Source organism: Fusarium flagelliforme (assembly GCF_020744385.1).
Source record: "Fusarium flagelliforme strain FIESC 12 MPI-CAGE-AA-0113 chromosome Unknown B0J16scaffold_10, whole genome shotgun sequence".
Classification (NCBI taxonomy): Eukaryota; Fungi; Ascomycota; class Sordariomycetes; order Hypocreales; family Nectriaceae; genus Fusarium; species Fusarium flagelliforme.
In genome coordinates, this window is record NW_025763512.1 from 139,564 (window position 1) to 155,001 (window position 15,438).

General features: G+C 47.2%; 7 protein-coding genes across 7 annotated transcripts; 5 read left to right on the forward strand and 2 right to left on the reverse strand.

The window, feature by feature from the left end:
• Nucleotides 1-3,719: 3,719 nt before the first annotated feature.
• On the forward strand, nucleotides 3,720-4,295 carry B0J16DRAFT_393500 (uncharacterized protein; the record flags this gene model as incomplete). The annotated part of the gene is made up of 1 exon (XM_046132063.1): nucleotides 3,720-4,295. A coding segment is annotated over one exon (375 nt), but the record flags the coding sequence as incomplete, so codon positions are not given.
• Nucleotides 4,296-4,409: 114 nt separating this feature from the next.
• On the forward strand, nucleotides 4,410-5,905 carry B0J16DRAFT_419417 (uncharacterized protein; the record flags this gene model as incomplete). The annotated part of the gene is made up of 2 exons (XM_046133829.1): nucleotides 4,410-5,203; nucleotides 5,368-5,905. Exons 1-2 carry the CDS (start codon nucleotides 4,866-4,868, stop codon nucleotides 5,903-5,905), a joined length of 876 nt encoding a protein of 291 aa, XP_045977295.1. The 5' UTR covers nucleotides 4,410-4,865.
• Nucleotides 5,906-6,715: 810 nt separating this feature from the next.
• Nucleotides 6,716-8,207, forward strand: B0J16DRAFT_351742 (uncharacterized protein; the record flags this gene model as incomplete). The annotated part of the gene is made up of 2 exons (XM_046129223.1): nucleotides 6,716-7,848; nucleotides 7,896-8,207. Coding segments are annotated over 2 exons (1,280 nt in total), but the record flags the coding sequence as incomplete, so codon positions are not given.
• Nucleotides 8,208-10,367: 2,160 nt separating this feature from the next.
• Nucleotides 10,368-10,692, forward strand: B0J16DRAFT_351746 (uncharacterized protein). Its single transcript, XM_046129224.1, has one exon. It carries the CDS (start codon nucleotides 10,392-10,394, stop codon nucleotides 10,563-10,565), a length of 174 nt encoding a protein of 57 aa, XP_045977297.1. The 5' UTR covers nucleotides 10,368-10,391; the 3' UTR covers nucleotides 10,566-10,692.
• Nucleotides 10,693-10,916: 224 nt separating this feature from the next.
• B0J16DRAFT_277039 (uncharacterized protein) lies at nucleotides 10,917-11,087 on the reverse strand (the record flags this gene model as incomplete). The annotated part of the gene is made up of 1 exon (XM_046123785.1): nucleotides 10,917-11,087. The coding sequence occupies one exon, from the start codon at nucleotides 11,085-11,087 to the stop codon at nucleotides 10,917-10,919; it is 171 nt and encodes a 56-aa protein (XP_045977298.1).
• A 2,189-nt stretch (nucleotides 11,088-13,276) lies between these two features.
• On the forward strand, nucleotides 13,277-13,586 carry B0J16DRAFT_393510 (uncharacterized protein; the record flags this gene model as incomplete). The annotated part of the gene is made up of 1 exon (XM_046132064.1): nucleotides 13,277-13,586. A coding segment is annotated over one exon (294 nt), but the record flags the coding sequence as incomplete, so codon positions are not given.
• A 451-nt stretch (nucleotides 13,587-14,037) lies between these two features.
• Nucleotides 14,038-15,153, reverse strand: B0J16DRAFT_277076 (uncharacterized protein; the record flags this gene model as incomplete). Its single annotated transcript, XM_046123789.1, has 2 exons — nucleotides 14,038-14,601; nucleotides 14,767-15,153. Coding segments are annotated over 2 exons (951 nt in total), but the record flags the coding sequence as incomplete, so codon positions are not given.
• Nucleotides 15,154-15,438: the final 285 nt, after the last annotated feature.

The following is a 15,438-nucleotide window of genomic DNA, read 5'->3' on the forward strand; positions in this document are numbered from 1 at the left end:
GTATGCACATTCTCCAAACACACCCAATCATTATCATCGGCGCTGACGAGGTGCTTAAACCCACTCACTCTATTATGCTTGCTTGTCTTGTGCGGTACCCGGCGGGTTGATAAAAGTGGTTAGCCCCCCCCCCCCCGCTTAAAGCGAGGATGCCATAACCAACTGTACCAATTACTCCGCGTATCAGGTCCTGATACACGAAATCATGGCCCGTACACGCCACGCACCCCTGTCACTGCCGATCAGATGGTTTAATGACAGTAATTTCCGCCTACTCGTTGGCTAGCCGGGAGGGGGGTGCCAACTAAGCAAGCTTAGTTGGCCACAAAAGTGTGAGACGGGATAAAAGTGTGAGACGATCACAAGGATCACATCTGGGTGGCGAAATCCGATAAATCAATCATTAGATGCTCTTCTGATGTCGGAATAGGTTTAAATTGATGAAAAAAACGAAGTTTGAAGCTTCTCGCGATGTATTGACTATCTCAGGCTGGGGGAAGTGACTGGGGCGGCCGGCAAAGAGCTGTGGCCCGGGAAACTGAAGTCCCTACAAATTATGCTGTATCCGTGTTATCCTGGCCATTCAGGCTTCCTGCCGCGAAGGCTCTTCCCTCTCTGATGAGCTCACGAAGTGACTCACGTAGCTGCGTTTGGTGTTTATAAGGGCAAGGCGTGGAGGGAGGAGGGGAGTCATAGTCGGGCAACGGCGGCAAGCTCGGGGACTTGGGCGGCGATGAGGCTATCACGACTTCCTTGTGTGCGGCAACATTGATGAGAGGAAGAGTATCCTCTTCTTCATCCATTTCCTCATCAGGATCTTCGTGTGTGAGGCGGAAATCGACTGTATCATCGCTGTGAAGGAGTGCGCTGAAATCTACCTCGTTGAGCGGTTTTGGTGCAAACTGTGCCTTGCGAATAGACTCACGGACTTCGTCAGGAAGCTGAGTATCTATCATATAGCCGTTAGTCTCTTCTTTGAGTGCATCGGTCATAGCGGACCGTTGTGTATCCATCGATAGATAGTCATCCTTCTTCCCTGTGTGCTCCAACCACTGCTTAAACCGCAAATTCTTGGGAAATCCGTTCACGATGTGCTTCTTATCCGCTCGCCACTCATCTTTGAGGCGATCCATCTCCTTAATGAGATCTGATCGGAGATTGCGGATTCCCTGCTTCTGCATCTTCTTACGATCTTCCGCGATAGCTTCCTCCTGTTGATCTCGGAGTCCCTGCAGTGATACTAGAGGAATAAGGTTAGATACAGTCTTTGCACGCTTGCCGCGCTTTCTCTCGTGATATCGCTTCTCGATACGCGTTTTGCGGTCGTTTACGTACTTCTGAATAACATCTTCTAGCAATACAGCTTCGTGAACGATGTTGCGGATATGCTTTAATCCTTGCCGTGTAGGAGAACTGAGGATATCGTGATATCTCTCGCCGATGCTCTCAGCGGTGACGGAAGCGCTCAGAAAGCGTGTTTCTGACGGCAGAAGCGAAGCATGAGCGGGCGTGCAGGTCTTCTTCTTTCCTAGCTGCTTGCGAAGCAGATATTCTATCGCAGGTCGGGGCGTGAGAGGAAAGATGCCGCATTTTTCGAAGCCTCTTATGATATGAGCTTTTGTGAAGCCGAGATTGAAGATCTCCTGATTTTGGTGAGAAAAGGCACGAATTTAAGAGAAGGCTCAACTGGAAGGCACATACCTGAAAAGCCCCCGCAAAGGCACGGCGGCCAAAGGTGAGATCTCCCTTCCGCAACGCATCGCGAAGCTTCTTCTGATGTGCATCCTTCAGGAATTGGAATACGCCTACATCCATCGGCTGCAGGATATGCGTAGAATGTGGAGGAAGAAATGCAACGAGAATATTGAACTTGATCATATATTCTCTGAATTCGAAGGCGCCGTGCCCGGAAAATCCGTCGATAACGAGCAACCGCCAAATCAGCTCCTCCGAATTCTTGTGAAATGAAGCCGGCGGCACATCGTGAGTATATTCTCGGTCATACTTATCCTGCAGCTGCTCATTGCATCCAAACCACTCTTCGAAGTCAAGCTGACGATTCTTCACAGCTGCGGATTTCTCCCAAGAGCAGCGGTTAAAATGCTTCGCCCACTCCAGCGTTATTGCTGCGTTGGAAAACGCCGAATCCGACTGTGCAAAGTGTATATCAGGATCTGCATCGATATATGCCCACTCGAGTGTTGGAAACGACTTGAAGATAAGCCAAGGAGGAGTTGTATCGCCGGCTGCGTTGCCTGAGCCGATAACTGTGCAAGTCTCACGATCTTGCGGAGAATATACCTCTGTATAAGCTTTCTTCTTGGTGCGTACGACAAGGCATTCCATTTTATCCCGTAACATACCGACTCTAACTCCTGCTTCATCTGCATTCCAGGTCTCCGATGCGCCGATATTCTTCATGCGAATAGCTTCCTCAAGTCGTTGGAACCACTCCTGCGTATCCTCAACGCCTGCCTCCTCATACCCTGCTCGCGATCCTTCTCTCGACTTCAATATCGATTTCGCAAGCTCAGGATGATCCTCACGGAAGCGTGTGTACCACATCTTATGCATAGGCTTCGCCTCAGGATCACGGCGGCGCAGCAAAGTAAGTGCTGCATCCTCTATTTCCCACTTGGAAGCCGGCAGACCTGACCTATCCATCCACATAATATATGTGACGATAGCTTCTTCTTCCGCATCCGTGAGTATACGCGGGCGGCCCATCTTTGGCTCTACAACATCATTATAATCGAGGGAATTCGCAGCCTCAAGCCTCTTCACGATGCGGGCGATAGATGCTCGAGCAGAGCCGGCATATCGATCTTCAGCTTCACGAAGTGAGAGAGGCTTCTTTGCCTGTGAGGAAGCATCACGAGAGCGGCTTTGGAAGTGTTGGCGCGAAAGAACGACTGCACGAGCAGCCTTGAGATTGATATCGGTAGGCATAATGAAGTTAGACACGATTACTTGGATTTTCACTAATTGGTGTCCTAGAATTCATTGGTTTTGGCGGGCAAAAGTGATGAAATCGCGACACCGATCGGTGCGGGGCTGTCTCACACTTTTATCCCGTCTCACACTTTTGTGGCCAACTAAGCTTGCTTAGTTGGCACCCCCCTCCCGGCTAGCCAACGAGTAGTCACATTCAGTTTATCCCTTTTTGATCTTCGTTTTTACCACTTTGCGATTAAGCATTGAAGTTCTGAATCAGGATGGCAGATGATAATATCTTTTCCCACCTCCAGCTCTTAATCGATCCTCAAGCCCAGCTCCTTATCTGCATTCAGGAGCAATGTGGCTTTGCTCTTTCCTCCAAGCCTTCCCAAGTGAACGAGCATCTTAGGAAAAGGCATAACATACCGATCGACGACCGCCGTAGAGTTGTTCGCCTTCTGAGGAACCGGGAGCTTCCACTGCTGAATCCTGCCGACGCGCTGTTACGTCAAAACGAGTCCCTAGTCCTACAGTCCAAAATCAACTCTAGTAGAGTTGGTTTTATAGACCCGCTTTAAACCTAGTAGGGTTGATTATTGCCAGGGTGTAGAGTTGATTTAACATTGTTCTACTATATACAGGAGTAGTAGTGCTGATCAGAACAGGGGTTTGTCAGGGGTTTGCCACAGAACGCGACACGTCCTTTCGCGTAAAGTGCTATAAGGGGGTAACACCATACTACTAGATAGTCTCGTTAATTAGAGAACAATCATCATTCAGACCTTACTACTATTTACCGAGTTACTATCACAGCTTCAAACTTGAAATCTGAACCATGCAGTGCAGTTTATCCCTACGTTCTTCTCTCTACATACCGTCGTCTCGTGTGTCAGGTTTGTGGGTTCGCCTCTATAGTCGATGAGGTTGCTACGCATTTGAGAACACGACATCGCGATATACAGCCAGAGCGTCGACAGGAGCTGGTAGAGAAGATAAAACAGATTCCGAATATTCTCCACAGTCGGGACGACCTACATCACTATTTACAGTACCCAACGGACATAATTCAACCCATCCCGTATCTTGCGCCGCCAAAACCAGATGGTTTGAAATGTCGTGCTTGCGGCCATATTGTTCGTTGCGTCCAAAAGATATAAGAAAATTGCACTGAAAAGCATTAATGGATAAACCTACGAGGCAGGGGAAGACCAGCACTGAATTGCCACGTATCCGCTTATGAGCTACCATAGGAGGAACATGTTGCGTGTTAATGATTCTTTCCTTCTCGTGAAGGTAGCAAATGGTTCCAGGTTAATATACGATTAAAGGAACAGACGAACGGACTAGGAGTAAGACCTAGTGCTGAGAAGCCACAAAGAACGCTCTAGTACCTAATATCTGAGGCATCTATCCATCTACAACAAACCATAGATCGGGACACTCAATATCGGGAAGCTTCAAGTCAGCCACGAGCAACCGTCAATGACGCAGGCACCAATACATTCCCTACTACAAGTTTGTGGCTAGACAGGACGCAATGGCCGTCGATCTATCGGGATTCACGTCGAGATATTCTGCGAGCGTTAACCAGATTACCTGACCGTCACTCTCTCGACAACGACTATACTCTGGGACAAGGCACCTTAGGCGGTGCACAGGACCTTATAAGTCCACGAAAGGATGAACAGAAGGTTTCATTCATTATGAAAGCACTTGGCTCTGTGATGAACCGTTGTGAGGATACGGTTCGCGCTACAAGTCACAATCTTCTCTGCTGGCTGCTTAGCTCAAGACTGCAGAGCCGTCGGGAGTTGGGTTTCAAGCTTGTTGTAGAGAGGAGTAGTGAGATCAGATATCGAAGGACTCAAAAGCAATTTTTGGCTTTTGTCCTGCGCATTTACCGAATGCCGGATGACTCTCGTTGAGAAATGGTCAACGTGAAGATGAAGCCTGACGTTATTACCCAGTTAGATCGCATTTGGGAGCATAGCATTTGGAACTACGTTGACTTAACGAAAGAGACTTGGCCAGTCATGGAGAGGCAGGGAAATCCCCTAGCAGGAACATGCTCTAGTGTCATAGGCGGCCAATTTATTAGGGGTTCTCTTAATAATCGACCTTGTCAGGAGTCAGATGCGGAAGATGGTACCGAGGACGGCGAGACAGATGACGAGAATGTTGAGGCTTGGGAGCCTGATGATGACGAAGATGACGAGGATCGCGAGAGCGATTATGATGATTCTGGTCATTACAACGGCTTTGATGAGTATGCGGCTGGGACTCACCAGGATACATCCTCAGGATATCAGGTGATTCTGCTGCATCTCCATTTGACCAATTCCTTGCACTTTCGTTTCAGCTTTGTGTTACGCTCAGTACCGAAAGTTATCTCGATGGGCAACCAAGCTCTACACTGCTGATATATTTCAGCGGCATCCTTGGATTTTCCTCAGACTGTCAGAGATTCCAACTCGCTCGACAGTACTGCTCAAAACTGTCAGCAATGATCTATATACAGCGTATATTATTCCTGGAGCGAGCATTGCCTCTACGCGAATATAGGTCTATCGGTATCCCACAGCGGCCAGACGTTGGGCAATTCGAGTGCTTTAATCAAGTCCGAGCCAAGTATATGGTTCTAGGCTCACAATACCCATTAGCAGAGCTGATAAGCCTTCGAGATTTCGGACGCAATATTGCACGCACTGAACCACCATCTATGCTTTTCCACTGGAGCAACGATAGTGAGACGGTATCTCATTCCACCTTTCAAATAACAATGAGTAACTTCCGCAAACTCGCAGACCATTTTATTACACAGGTAGAAGCGCTGTGCGATCTGTTGATGTTTGGTGTACATCCACACGTCGACTTGTCAAAGATCAAAGACGATATCTCTAGTTCAGAAAGTGGTTATAGCTTTATTAGCTGCCCTACTCTTCTATTCCTAATCGCCGTGTATACCTAATTGTCGCATACCCCTGTTCACTTCTTAAGTGACTGTCAATCTGCGGCTTATTTCCATATAATCCATAATATGGCGACTTATTTATGCAATCTTGATTGACGCTCTGCGGGCGCGTCACATACGCGTGTGAACGCGTACTTTACCTTTCATACCTTATCCACTCTCTTTACTGTAATTTCAATTCGTCGTTTCTCTCCAACAATCTTCAGAAGCTCGTGCCATCGAACGGTTAGCAGATTATAGCCGCCTTCCACAGTGGAACTTGAAGATCTCTTCTACTACGATTCTTCTTGGCGTATCATTGTTTGCAAACAGTGTGGCGTTGTACCGCAAACCAACATCGCCCAGCACATTCGACAGTACCACAACGCGATGCGTATCTTCAAGGTCGCTACTGTTAAGCCGACTAGGTCATGTAGTTCGTTGACAACAATCGCTGTGAACGATGGAGTCTCTTGCCATGACGCCCCAAATGCTTTGTTCGGGATTGATTCCATACATCTCAGTGCTCCGGAACTCATTACAATTGGAAGGCGGCACTGATAGAAGCCGAGACATTGCTCGTTCACTGCACGATCTTTTGTAAACATCAGAGTTATAATTCTTATAATGCTAGAAGTGTTGTATAGGGTATGTAAAGACCCTTGCTCCCAACCCTAGACCAGACACTAATCCCGCACCATTCCCGCATATTAACACTAACACAACAATACAACCCCGTCATCACCCCACCAACGCGCTTATCTTATCACATCACAACGACTTCGCATCCGTCCAACCCCAAAATTCCCCATAATCATCATCCTTTAACAATGTCCTACTCAACCCAACTATCTGCCTACATCGACGGCTGGCTCAACACCTTCACCGAATCAGCAGACCAATCCTGCGACAAGCCAATTCTCAATTGGAACCAGATGCCGACGCCTCCGAGTTCAGAAATTACACGATCGCCGAAACGGCCGCGATGTCAAGATGCACAAGAGGAAGAGACGCCGAGACCACGAGCGCGATCACAATATGATTGTGTGCGTGATGATGTATTTAAGGATCAAAAGCCTACTGGCCCATCATTTCGCTTCGCGCTTCCAACTCGACCATTTTCCAATGCGCCAAGCCTGCCTCCATCATCTTCAGCGTCCGGTACATCTCGCTCATCCAGCCCCGTCAAGCGCAGCACTCTCGGACTTTTATCCAAGCCAATACACTTTATTGCCATGAAACGATCACACCTACCAAAGCATATTCACAAAACCTACGACGCCATCTTCAGTATTGTGAATAACATTGGGTTTATACCATCTGCTGTTAGACAGCAGCTTGAAGATAATGACGAGGATGTTTTGGATCAGTGGTTTTTTAATGGCGAGGGGGAGGACGTGTTGAAGGAGTTTACAGAATTGAGGGCGATTCAAGCTGAGGCTGCGGCAGTGCAAGTCGAAGAAGCATCTGAGGGAACGTGGAATCTTGAGGTTCATGGGCCACTGCTCAAACTTGCGTTTAAACCCTTTTCAAGGTTACGCCGAAAGCTTCTCACCCACGCATCTATCAGCAAGCCCTTTATCCCGTCTACCAGCGAAAGCTCTTACTACCCAACCACCAAGACCAAAATGATCGACTGGGGAATCAGCATCTTTCCTCCAGAAACAATAGCAGAGCATATCAGCCGTATGATTAACAATCTACCAGTCTCTCAACGAAGCATCAACCAGACGATATACGGGCCCGTTAGAAACACGCCCATCGCATTGCCCATCGAAATAAAAATCGCCAGCGGATCTCTTGAAGAAGCACGTGGTCAACTTGGCCTCTGGATAGCAGCATGGTATACCAGGATGAACGCATTAAAGTCATGTAACGAGGGGATGATTGCTATGCCTATGATTATTGTTATGGAGCATGAGTGGAAACTTTTGTTTGCTGTTGATCGGAGGGAGTCTATTGTAAGTTCTACTATTTAACTGGGAGTGGTAATGCTAATGAGACACAGGATATTGTTGAGAGTTTGGCGATGGGGAACACGATGGATTTGCAGGGTTTGTATAAGATTGTTGCTGTTTTGAGGGTTTTGGGGAGGTGGATGGAGGCGGAGTATTTGGAGTGGTTAGAGAGATGGCTTGGTTTGAGTGAGAGTTGACTTGGTAGAAGTCGGTCTATTGCAAGGCTAGTAGCGGTAACCTCATCCGTATTGACACTTCGTTTATCGAGCTCAGAGTTCCTGAACACAACGCTTGGAAGAACATTTTATACGGGCCATTAACGTGCATTATAAGCGAGTGAGCCATATAAGCAAGTGAGCCACTTTTTACTACCTTTATAATAAAATTACCTCTAAAAACACCACAACTTATCTAATAAATAAAAACTAATCGCTATATTCTTCCATATGAACCTCAATTTCCTCCTGACAGGTCCTTAAATTATGCCCGGTCTTGCCGCATTTACTACAACGCCGAACGCCCGGTCCGACCGACCTTCCTCGACCACCACTTCTCGATGATTCAGCTACTACCTGCGTATCAATATCTATCTGATCAATTAACTGTGATGCCTCTGCTAGAGTTAAAGGCCCTCCTTTCTGTAGTCTGGTTCTTTTTCCCCTCCGGCGTTGCCCTACTATCTGATTTGCTTGTTCAAGTTGTCGAACCCTATCCTTTAATATGGCTACCTCATGGATAAGGATGCTATTTCCCTTCTCAAAATACTTAACTGCTTGTATTATTGACTCTGGGGAGCTGCTCTTGTGATTGACGATTCGTTCCTGTAGATATTTGGAATGTGATTGAGACTCTAGTAATGTCTTCGGGGTCCTTGAAGCCCACGGGGTCGAAGGTGCCGTGACCTCTATAGGAGGCGTCGGGGTCCGTAACTGCACATCCATCTTTGAGATAACATTTTCCGGGTCAAGAGGAGCAAGCCCGGCTCCTCTAAAACCTCCCTTGATATTGCTTTCTGTAATAGTAGCTCGGTGGGCGGCATAAAAGGCAGGAAAGAACTCGGTCTTAGATATATGGGTTATAGAGCATCTGATCAGACGCTCTATTTCTCGCCCATAAGCCTTTTTCAACGGCCCAAAGCAGCCAACATCAAGAGGCTGGAGTAGATGAGAGGCATGAGCAGGCATGCAGAGAGTAATGATCTTGTTCTCCTCGCAATATCTCATGAATTCGGCCGAATGGTGGCTTTCGTGACCATCAAGGATTAAGAGACGATAGGAACCAACTGATCGGTCCTTTGTTGATCGATCAAAGTGTTTGAGCCAGTCAAGGCCTAGCTGGTTATTAGTCCATCCATTGTCGCTCAATGCAATGACCCAATCGCCGGGTAGGTCACATTCTCGATACCAATTAGCAAGGTGCCACTGGCCTGCACCAATGATGAACGGCGGGATCGATTGTCCTTCTGCATTGATCGCCTCGATTGCAGTAATCCATTCACGATTTCCGGGCTGTACTCTCTTTGGCATCCCTTGCCTGTGGGAGCCTGTGACGACCATCCCGGACTCAATCATGCCCATCATAAAGCCGGTCTCATCAAAGTTCCATATATCAGCTAACTGGATACCGTATTTCGCGACTGTATTCTCTACAAGGCGAAACCAGTCACGAATAATAGTCGGGTCTTCGCATTTAGCTCTCTGATAGTCATATCTTCGAAATCGACGTGTTTTAAGCTCTGGTTGTCGCTGGATAAAGTTATGAACCCAGAGCTTGCCGACTGGTGATGCATTGCGGTCAGCAAGTAGAGAATTAGCCATTTTTTCCACAAAATCGCGGCGCGGGGGAAATCCTCGCGAATCTAGATCAAGGATAAATTGAACTATTATCTGCTCCTCTAGATCAGATAGATTCCGTGATTTGGTGGTAGTATCATGTATTGATTGAATTCCCTTCTGGCGGCGACCCAAGGTACAGCGATTGACATTATATCTGGTTGCCGCCTTTCGGATACTTAATTTTGGGTCAATTTGAAGGGCTTGAAGGGCAAGAAGGATTCTAGCCTCATATAAAGATTCTGACATATTGGATTGTTAATAAATATTGAATTGAATAGTGATAATGTAAGGTGAGGGATTTTTGGCTCACTCGCTTATATGGCTCACTCGCTTATAATGCACGTTATAGCAAAGGTCTAAACCTCAAAACAGTTCAAGGCCGAGCCACTGGCCAGATATTGTATATTGTCGGCCGTCGGACAGAAGACAGCACCTGCCTAGGTATTATTCGCAGGAGATTTGGGTCAAATCGGCCACTAAAATGGGGTTGCTAAGTGTGCAGATTTGGTCCAAATCGCTTTGGTCGAAGCCGAGTAGCTGATTGGGTAAAAATAACCCCAACCCCACATCTGGGGCTAGCTAGCGTCAACTTGGGGTTAGCGTAACGCAGACAAAAGGGGACTTCAATTAATAGAAAACAAAAAACAATAAGATGACTGTTTATCTCTTTACTTTCTATCACCAAGACGAAAGAGGAGATACCGAGCAGCAATGGAGGATATTATACAGCTCAATCAGGACTATCAGATACTGATCTGCCAGCTATGTCAAGCAGCCGTTCGGCCCGGCGCTGGCATCGAGTCACACTGTCGATTTGTCCATCAGCTAAAGGGCCAAGTGCTTAAGGACATTAAAGACTACTACAGCACACTTGAACTACCGTAACTGACCCGAAGCTTATTGCAGTACCCGACGATAACAGTCCGGCAATCGAACAACTTGCCTAGTCCTACAGTCCAAAATCCACTCTAGTAGAGTTGATTTTATGTTAGATACGCACGAATACGATGGGGTGAGTGTATTAAGATGTGGAGCAGAATGTTGTGATGTTATTGATTGTTGACTTGATTCTTTTGATCAGTCTGCCAGGGAGGGGTTGATTCGATTCCCCTCCTTTTCTGGATACAAGAATAATATTGTGATAAAGGAAAGTGGAGCCCATTCCCAGCCGCCAATCTAACATCTGCCTAACAACAACTTGATGCTAACATGGTATGCGGGGTAAAGCGTGTCACCTCACAATTGAGGAAACATACGACAGCGTGCCCATTGGCTTTCCCTCACTTCCATGCCGCAATTCTCCTCTCGCACCACTAAGTGACTCGCCGAGCCGCTCTTGAGTTGCTCGCCTGCACTTGTCAGTCTGTCACAAGTGCCACTGAACGCCCGATGGCCCTGTGCTTCCATCGCTGCGTGGTCAGCTGCCCGCCATCAAGCTCTGTGTGGTCAGTCTGTGCTGAGGGGCTTTTATGACTGCAGCCGGTCAAGCAAGCCGTTTTGGGGGTTTTAACAGGGGTTTCATCAAAACCAAAAACGGCCATAGACCAAGCCTGTTTTCTCTTTCCTCGGAGAAGGAATAAACTCTGTTATCTATCCCTTCAGTGACCCTAACGCCCACTACACGGCAGAGCCATGCTTCCAGAACGGGCTAAGTGGCACTGGAGCAATGCTACGAATGTAATCGAGATGATCTAAACCAAGGCCATTTTTAGCTTCTGGCTTTTCCAGAGAAACAGCAGGCAACTAGGCCAGGTTGAATTTGATCATCTCCTTGTACATAAGGTCACCATGCAGTATGTTCTTTTCCATGTTAAAATTGGCCGATCAAGCCGCTTCCTACTTATTTGCAGCGACAGGGGATTAGCACACTAAACCATACCATGTGAGCGAAGGAAGGCGTACAGTAGGGTCACCAAGGTTGGCACGGACGAAAAGTAGATAATGCGACGGGATTCTGATGGTCCTTTGTATAGTAGTAATACTGTCAGGGCACGGACCATCAAATCGTGTATGAGGACCTGATACGCGGGGTAATTGGTACAGTAGGAATGATCTGGCATCATCTCCCCACTTCTTGCGTTTCCGTGCCTCGACGTGTCCGCTCTCAGATGCTCTATTCAGATGTGGATTTATTTTAGTGTTGATGAGTGCTGTGTTCAGTAGCGCAAGACTCCAGCTCGCTGCTGACCTTCCAAGCTCAACAACAACCCTACTCCTACAGTCTCTCATTGACATATGCTGGCTGGTGGTAAGACCCAACGGTGATGCCCCCTGGCACGGGCAATGCCCATATTCTATCACCAGAATCAAAGCTAGTACGAGAATCAGTACTGGGAGGAGTAGGAGCGCAACGTCACTTAGTATTAGCGATATGCACGTGAGTTTATTTGATAGACTTAAATTCAAACCTCTTTGCATTTGCACAAAGGACGTGGGAAAACCCAATGGGAAAACCACAATCAAGAGGACAACAACCCGTCGTCATGCCACAGTCTATTCGAAATTCTATCCAAGCCCTTGATGTAGCACCCACCGGTCGTCATAGTTGTGACTTGTCGTTATCAGTGACAGAATGCCTTAATGGATTTGTAGTCAATAATGTCGATACACTCTTCGCCTTGGTGGACTTGTCTTTCGGCTCCCGAGCAGTCGTTGTGCTTGTAAATGAAGACTAGGTCCTGATTAGCGATCTCCTGTTACGGTAACTGTAGGCTGAAAACAAACTGCGGCAGGTCTCCGTGACGCGCTTGGCGTCCATGAAATCTCTCGGCAAATGAAAGCATTGTCCGTCTGGAAAGGAATCTGTGTGCCCACTGACTCCCAATCCACAACCAATCTGGTTGGGGAAGGTTTTGATTGTAACGGCGTTCTCTTCTGTCCGCTGCGCAATGGTGGCAGGCAACGAATATGCCAAAATGCAGAGAAATGCGAGATTGAACTGCATCTTGAACAATAGGTTGAAACGAGAAGCGTACGTAGAAGCAGCAAAAAGGTAAAATATCGTAGAGAGGTGAGAATAGTCTGAGATAAAGAAACTGAGCTTAGATGTCCTTGGTTACTACGCTGTGCTTTATAACTTTTGAAACAAGCGGCTTCGCATGTTACGCTGAGCAAGTTACCACTTCTCACACCGCACAAGTGTATCACCACGCCATAATCAGCAACCCCTTCGAATGTTCAGCCATGCACTTGCGAACGCTAGATGCTATGCTGCGAGCATTTAAAGCAGTGCCAAACCGGAGCTGAAAAATTGGTGGTGGAGTCTGAGTGCGCATCGGAGTACATAATGTCCGTGTAAAACCGGCGGTGGGTGCTCACTGAATAGGGCTACTAAGGGGGCCTCAATCTCGGCCCCTCAACTTGTACTTCGTCCAGTAGGGGGGGTCGCTGATTCGGAAAAGGACTGTTGATTCGGAAAAATACCCTACAGTCTAATAGAAATTGCGGGCATTTAGAAGTAGCTACATCTTAGTTTATAATCACGTAACTAGGTTAAAAAATGTCTTATAGAATATATATGTAGCTAAATTATATACCTCCCAGGATACATACATAATTGCAGCTAAAGGATCAGTACATCAGATAGCCTCGGGGGCTATACATTAGCTGACCGTTACGCGGTTACAAGACTCATAGAGATTTCTCGCACAAAGCTTCACCAAAGTCTAACGGATCTTCCTATAAGTAAAGAGGCTAATAGTGATGCGGTAGAGCTGGTGCGCTATGCTTTCGAAGAACTGGTGCCGGATCGCCTGAGGGACTTGGTCGTACACTATATTGCTTGCGTTGTCGAGCATCTGTGGAAGATTGAGGAATTTCAAGAGCTTGTAGGAAACCATGGTTCCTTATCGAAAGCTCTTATAGGTACTATGCTGCTTAGACTTGACTGAAATGATACGTCTTGCGGATTGATCCTATATAGAATAGCGGTCTAAATAAATGCACCTCGAGTTCTTGTATACATCTTTATTGTCAGTTCCAATTTTGATCAAAGGGGAAGCCCCTAACCCTACTCTTCTATTCTTAATTGTTGTGTACTCCTAAACGTCGCGTTCCCCTGTCCACTTCGTATGTATATGTCTATCTCCGGTCTATTCGTAAAGTGTTATAGGGTAGGCCGTTTTTAGGTGCACAGTATAGTGAGAGACTCGAGACTCGCTTGTCTGGCACACTAGCTTATCTACCACGTTGTTCTTTCTTTATAAATATCGATTAGAATATTAGAGTAACGTAACGCGGTTGATAAGTAGTCTGACGGGACAAGTAGTCTTTCTAAAAATAATAGCTTTTGACTTTTAACGTCTTCTAATAACAACACAAACTATCTGATCAATTCCTTGTGATGCTTCCAATATAGTTATCGTCCCTCCTTTCCGTAGTCGACAGGCCTCTCCCGTTGCTTTGTGTCCATGCGGTATGCGCGAAAACAGAATGCCAATGCCTTTTTCCATAGTAAGCGGTATCTAGTGGTTGACGAGGCATGCTCGACTAGCGTGAACGGCTTCGAACAAAGCATATGTGGATGGTTACTCTTCAGCCAACAAAGGAGGCTGCGGCTTGTGCCGTGGACCGTCTCTTCGCAGCGGTCCATGACAACGTCCACTATCTTCAAGATCCAGTCGATCCTGATCTCATCCTCGCGTGGGCTAACCAGGTCGACGGAGAGGCCAGGTACTCGAGCTGCGCTAGCGAGAAGGTATGGCGGCGCATCTGACCTCCCATGGAGCTGTAGATAAGGTGTTTGGACGAGGCGGCGGAGTAGGCTCCGGTCCCTGTTCTTGTATGCGGTCTCCCACCTTGTCCTTTCTAACCATGGCCGCTGTTCGGCATATGTCGTTGCAGAATCCGCAGCTGCAGTTTGCGCATCGCCTGCATTGTCAGGACCAGGGACAAGCCGGCGATTTCGCTGGCACTCGCGCGCCTTAACAGAATTAATCAAGTCTTGTTCATCACCAGTTCTTTCTCGGCCGCTTAAAATGAGACCACGTCCGTCGTCCGCGGGCACCACGGGTCGGACCAGTCGACCATCGCGTTCAACAATCCAGTAGGATCGAGACGGCTCAGAGGCCCATGTTTGCAAGTAAACGTACTCGAAATATGTCTCAATATCTGCCTTCCTGGTTGATCTCCGCGGGTGTTGGGGGTAATTGGGCAGGTCTTGGCCGTAATGTTGCATGATGAGCGTGAAGTTGATGGTGCGATATTTGCAATGCAGACAGGAAAATCCATCGTGGGACCGGAGCTTTCTGTCTTCAGGCGTACCATCTGCAAGTGGCGCAGCCTGATCTGGATTTTTGAGGTCCAGTGTAGCCAGTACCTTGCTGAGACCTTTCCGCTCTGACAGAAGGATATTGTGTTTTTCTCTTAGATGATTGGTAGGATGGGCCCCATTGGGGGAGATGGCGTGTTTGCAGTTATCATTGAAGCAGATTAGTAGTCGCGCCTCAGGATGAACGTATAAGGAGAGCGACTGGAGAAATTCATGAGCCGATTATTGTACCCCTGCAGTTGGTGCGATAGGTGACGGTTCCATGGTATTGGCCCTTTCTGTGTTATTGGATACTGTTACTGCTTCAATATTATATTATTTTCTTATACGATATCTTAAGTCTAGAGGAGAAGGCGAAAGCGTAGAATGCAATAGGAATGGAATAAAAGTGGGAAGTCAGAAGCACAGGTGCGTGCATGGATAAAAAGGAGGTAAACAGCAGGTTGTTTTTGTCGAATCTAGTTGCTGTATTGATACGCACGGACAATA

Coding starts and splice junctions, on each gene's coding strand:
- B0J16DRAFT_351746 (XM_046129224.1), top strand. CDS start 10,392: ATGGAGGATATTATACAGCTCAATCAGGACTATCAGATACTGATCTGC.